General features: G+C 43.9%; 1 protein-coding gene across 1 annotated transcript; it reads right to left on the bottom strand.

Moving 5' to 3' along the window:
* Positions 1 to 482: 482 nt before the first annotated feature.
* On the bottom strand, positions 483 to 3543 carry LOC138209754 (ectonucleotide pyrophosphatase/phosphodiesterase family member 7-like). Its single transcript, XM_069168523.1, has 5 exons — positions 3285 to 3543; positions 2593 to 2738; positions 1736 to 2368; positions 1166 to 1412; positions 483 to 547 (listed from the first exon to the last, which is right to left on the bottom strand). The coding sequence occupies exons 1-5, from the start codon at positions 3541 to 3543 to the stop codon at positions 483 to 485; spliced, it is 1350 nt and encodes a 449-aa protein (XP_069024624.1).
* Between the last annotated feature and the right edge of the window lie 456 nt (positions 3544 to 3999).

Genomic DNA, 3999 nt, shown 5'->3' with positions numbered 1-3999 from the left:
ATGTCAGCAACACATTTCAAAGTTTCTGGAGTTTTGAAAGTGAAATGTGGTCCCATTCTTGCCTGATAAAGGATTTCAGCTGCTCATAAGTTCAGGGTCTCCTTTGTTGTATTGTTCATGTCCTGATGCCCCAGATGTTTTCAATGATTGACAGGTCTGGACTGCAGGAGGCCAGTTTATCAGCGGACTCTTCTACTAGAGAACCATGCTGTTGGAATATGTGCAGAATGTGGTTGGACGTTGTTCTGCTGAAATAAACAAGACCTTCCCTGAAAGAGACGTTGTCTGGATGGCAGCATATGTTGCTCCAAAACCTGAATATATCATTCAGCATTAATGCTTCCTTCCAGATGTTCAAGCTACCCATGCCATGTGCACTAATGCATCCTGTACCATCACAGATGCTGGCTTTAGAACTGAGCTGATAACAAGCTGGATGGTCCCTCTCCTCTTTAACCTGGAGATACTTTCTCATGGAGGTTTTAGCTACCTCCGACTCGAACATCATGAGGGTGATCCAAAAAGTTCAGAGACTGTTTCTGATGCGCTATAATGGAGCAGAGCACAGAGTTGGACACAGAGTGTGGGAAGTAATAACCTATGTCTACCCAGGTCATTTTATTTATTTAGTCCATTTAAATACAGAAAGTTTCTCAAACTGCTGCACATCATCAAAGACAAAATACGCAACAAAACAAAGAAAGAAGATATTAAAATTAATATAAAGCCAGAACACACGCACAAATACTTAATAACCAAAAATATGGAATCAAAATTAAATTGGGCCAAATCCGGAAATGTCAGAGAAAATCAAATGCTATTTGAATACTCATAGTTTAGTTTGCTCACTGCAGCATTGGAACCAACTAGAAGCAGGATAACAGCTGTTTTGGCTCATTCATGAGACAGTATTCATAGTTATGTAACTTGATCCAGATAATCACCTGTGGAACACGCTTTTTAGTGACCGCTGGAACGTACATATTTTGTGATGTTCAAGTTTCTCTACAGTATTCTGCATGTTCAGAGCCCTGAGATGACAATTAACAACAATTCACAGTTGAAGCTGATTCATGACACACTTTGAAATATGTAGATAATATTGTATGTATACTGATGATTGTCCACTAATAAATGAATGGCACCAATGCATAAATACACTTACCGCCACTGTCACCTCCTGTGTTCGTCTTGGGGACCAGCATGTGTTTGGCCTTATCCAAGCTCCCATCATTGATCTCTGGGTTTATTCTCAGGAGATGGCACATCAGTGCATACAAGTCCAGCAGATCAAAGGGGTCGACCTTCAGGTTCCTCTGGAAGTCCGGCCCTACAGCCCTGAAGAAGGCCTTCATGTCCATGACTTCATTATCAAAGCCATGTTCTCCTTTGTTATTGTTCAGAGGTAAAAGCTACAAGGACACAGATAACAAATGTTTCTTGAGAACATGGTAATGTTGTAACTTGGAGGGCTTTACTTCCCTTATTTAATAAAAACCAGTAAAGAAACAGGGCATCTTAGTTAAGAGCGAGATATTAAGGAAGAGACACGTTTAGACTTTTAACTGGTGGTGAAGGACAATAAAGGCTTCATCACTATCCATGGAACATGTGTACATCTAAAGGGAACCCTGGAGGGGTTGTACCCCAACCAGAGCCAATCTGACCCATATTTAACCTCCACAGACTTTCCCCTCCAGAAGATGGGCTAAATGAACCCACACAGTTCTCTCACCCCATTGACGATGTATCCAGGATCAGCGAATAGGAGGATGGGCAGCAGTCGAGGATGGTTTCCATAGTGCAAACGAGCTGGCATCTCTTCCTTTTTGTACACATGAAGATGAGGGTGACTTCCTTTCAGGGCCTGGTAGACCTTCTCCAGCTTCCCCTCTTTAGGAAGTAGCATCCCAGCAGGTCCATAATCCACCAGGTGGAACTGGATATCCCTGAAGCTGAAGCCAGGGATCTTAGAGAGGACGATCTCCTCAACTAGTCCCCCCCGTAGCACTGTAGTCATCCCGTGGTCTGCAGTGATGATAATGTTGAGCCGGTCAGTCAGCCCATGGTCTTGGATCTTGTCCCGGATGTAGCCCACAGTACGATCCACTTGTTGAACCATCTTCCGGCGTTCTGGAGAATCTGGTCCATACGTGTGCCCGATCAAATCTGGTTCTCCAAAGTACAAGGACACAAAGTCCAGATCCTGCTGGTGGAACCACTCTCCAGTCACCTTATCGATGTTCAGCCTCCAATCTGTCTCATTAGAGTGATCGTAGAAACGAGGTTCTACCTGCTTCACCCTGACAGTCTCCCCTTTGTAGGTGGCTGCTGTACCAGGGAAATGTAGAGAGCCTGCTTTGAGACCCTGGAATAGGACATCGGAGAAGGAAACCGACATTAAAGAGTGCCAAAGAAAAGGAAAGATATGTTAAGAAACTCAAAAGAAAATGTGTTAAGAAACTCAAAAGAAGAGGAAAGATACGTGAAGAAACTCAAAAGAAAAGGTGAATTCAGTGATTGTGACCCAAACATAATTAATTACATAACACAGGAAATGTTTGCGGTAGGTAGAAAACAGATCTACAGAACCTGTCTTTGAGCTGTTATCCAGATGGGTAAGCTGCCGTTGTCCCAGTAGGAATCAACAAACTGAGTCATGTAGTACTGCTTCTTCTCCTGGGTGGTCGTGTTGAACCACATGTTGTGGATTACTCCGTGATTCTCAATGTAGTGTCCTGATGAAAGAGGAAAAAAGGTAAAGAAACCTGTACATCTATAAATGTGGCCTTTTAACCAATTTACTGATTGCTAGCAATCAGAGAAGTTGCAGGAATAAGAGCATTAATAACTGTCTCTGGTCCTGTTTTCATCTGCCATGACAGCACAGAAGCATCACATGGAGGTGTTCAACTCGTTTGGTATTTTAGAAACACAATTGCAGGTGCAACTCTGATGCAGTACGGCACGGTGAATATAGGAATAGATCATTAGACGGTGTGTCACAGCTGGCCAATCAGTTTGTAATGAGAGAAGACTTTAACCAGGAGGAACCTGACATGTGATGTCATGTTACCTGTCAGCATGACATGTGATGTCATGTTATCTGACAGTGTGTCATGTGATGTCATGTTACCTGTCAGCGTGTCATGATGTCATGTTACCTGTCAGCATGTCATGTGATGTCATGTTACCTGTCAGCGTGTCATGTGATGTCATGTTACCTGTCAGCGTGTCATGTGATGTCATGTTACCTGTCACTGTGTCATGTGATGTCATGTTACCTGTCAGCATTGTGAAGTGAGATGGGCTGGTGATAGTGAGGAAGGACGGCGTGGCGTATAGGGCTTTCACCCCGTCCCAGGCCATCTGATCCAGGTTGGGGGTGTCCACGTCTCGGTCGTAGTCCCAGCGGAAACCATCGAAGGAGATGAGCAGCAGCTTGTTCCTGGTGGACCCGGTCAACCCTGAACCCTGTAGCGGGGCGGCAGCAGCGGGACAGTCGGCCGTCAGGCCGATAAGAGCGAGGCAGAACAGCAGCATGGCCCGATGCTTCAGAAATATACTGCTCTCTAATTTATTTGTTTGCTTCCAGGTGTGAATTTGTCGTGCCTTCTACCCTCACTGTCCACAAGAAGACATTCTCCCTCTCCTTGATTCAGAATTGTGACTGACAGCAGCCTGCTGGGGCCCAACAAGAGACTGAACCGTGTTGGTGGATACCTCCTCAGTTACATATTAATATCAGCCCTTATCTACCCACAAATATAAAACAGACTTTACACCTTTATTAGTGGAGAGCAGTGATAGGGACTGTGTGTGTGTGTGTGTGATTGTGTGTGTGTGTGTGTGCAGCAGGTCAGATGGGCATAATATAAAAAGGCTAATAAGTTGTTTAAGTTGTATAAGTACTTTGTATTTGTTGTATGTGTGATATATTAGTTTAACACATAAAACAGAGCATGACTTCACTAATTAAATACGTTGATGACATGGAAG

Source organism: Embiotoca jacksoni, unplaced genomic scaffold, assembly GCF_022577435.1.
Source record: "Embiotoca jacksoni isolate LCO1_2020_lvr unplaced genomic scaffold, fEmbJac1.0.p SCAF_40, whole genome shotgun sequence".
Lineage (NCBI taxonomy): Eukaryota > Metazoa > Chordata > Actinopteri > Embiotocidae > Embiotoca > Embiotoca jacksoni.
The sequence above is the reverse complement of the archived record's forward strand: the minus strand, read 5'-3'. Positions and strand labels throughout refer to the sequence as shown.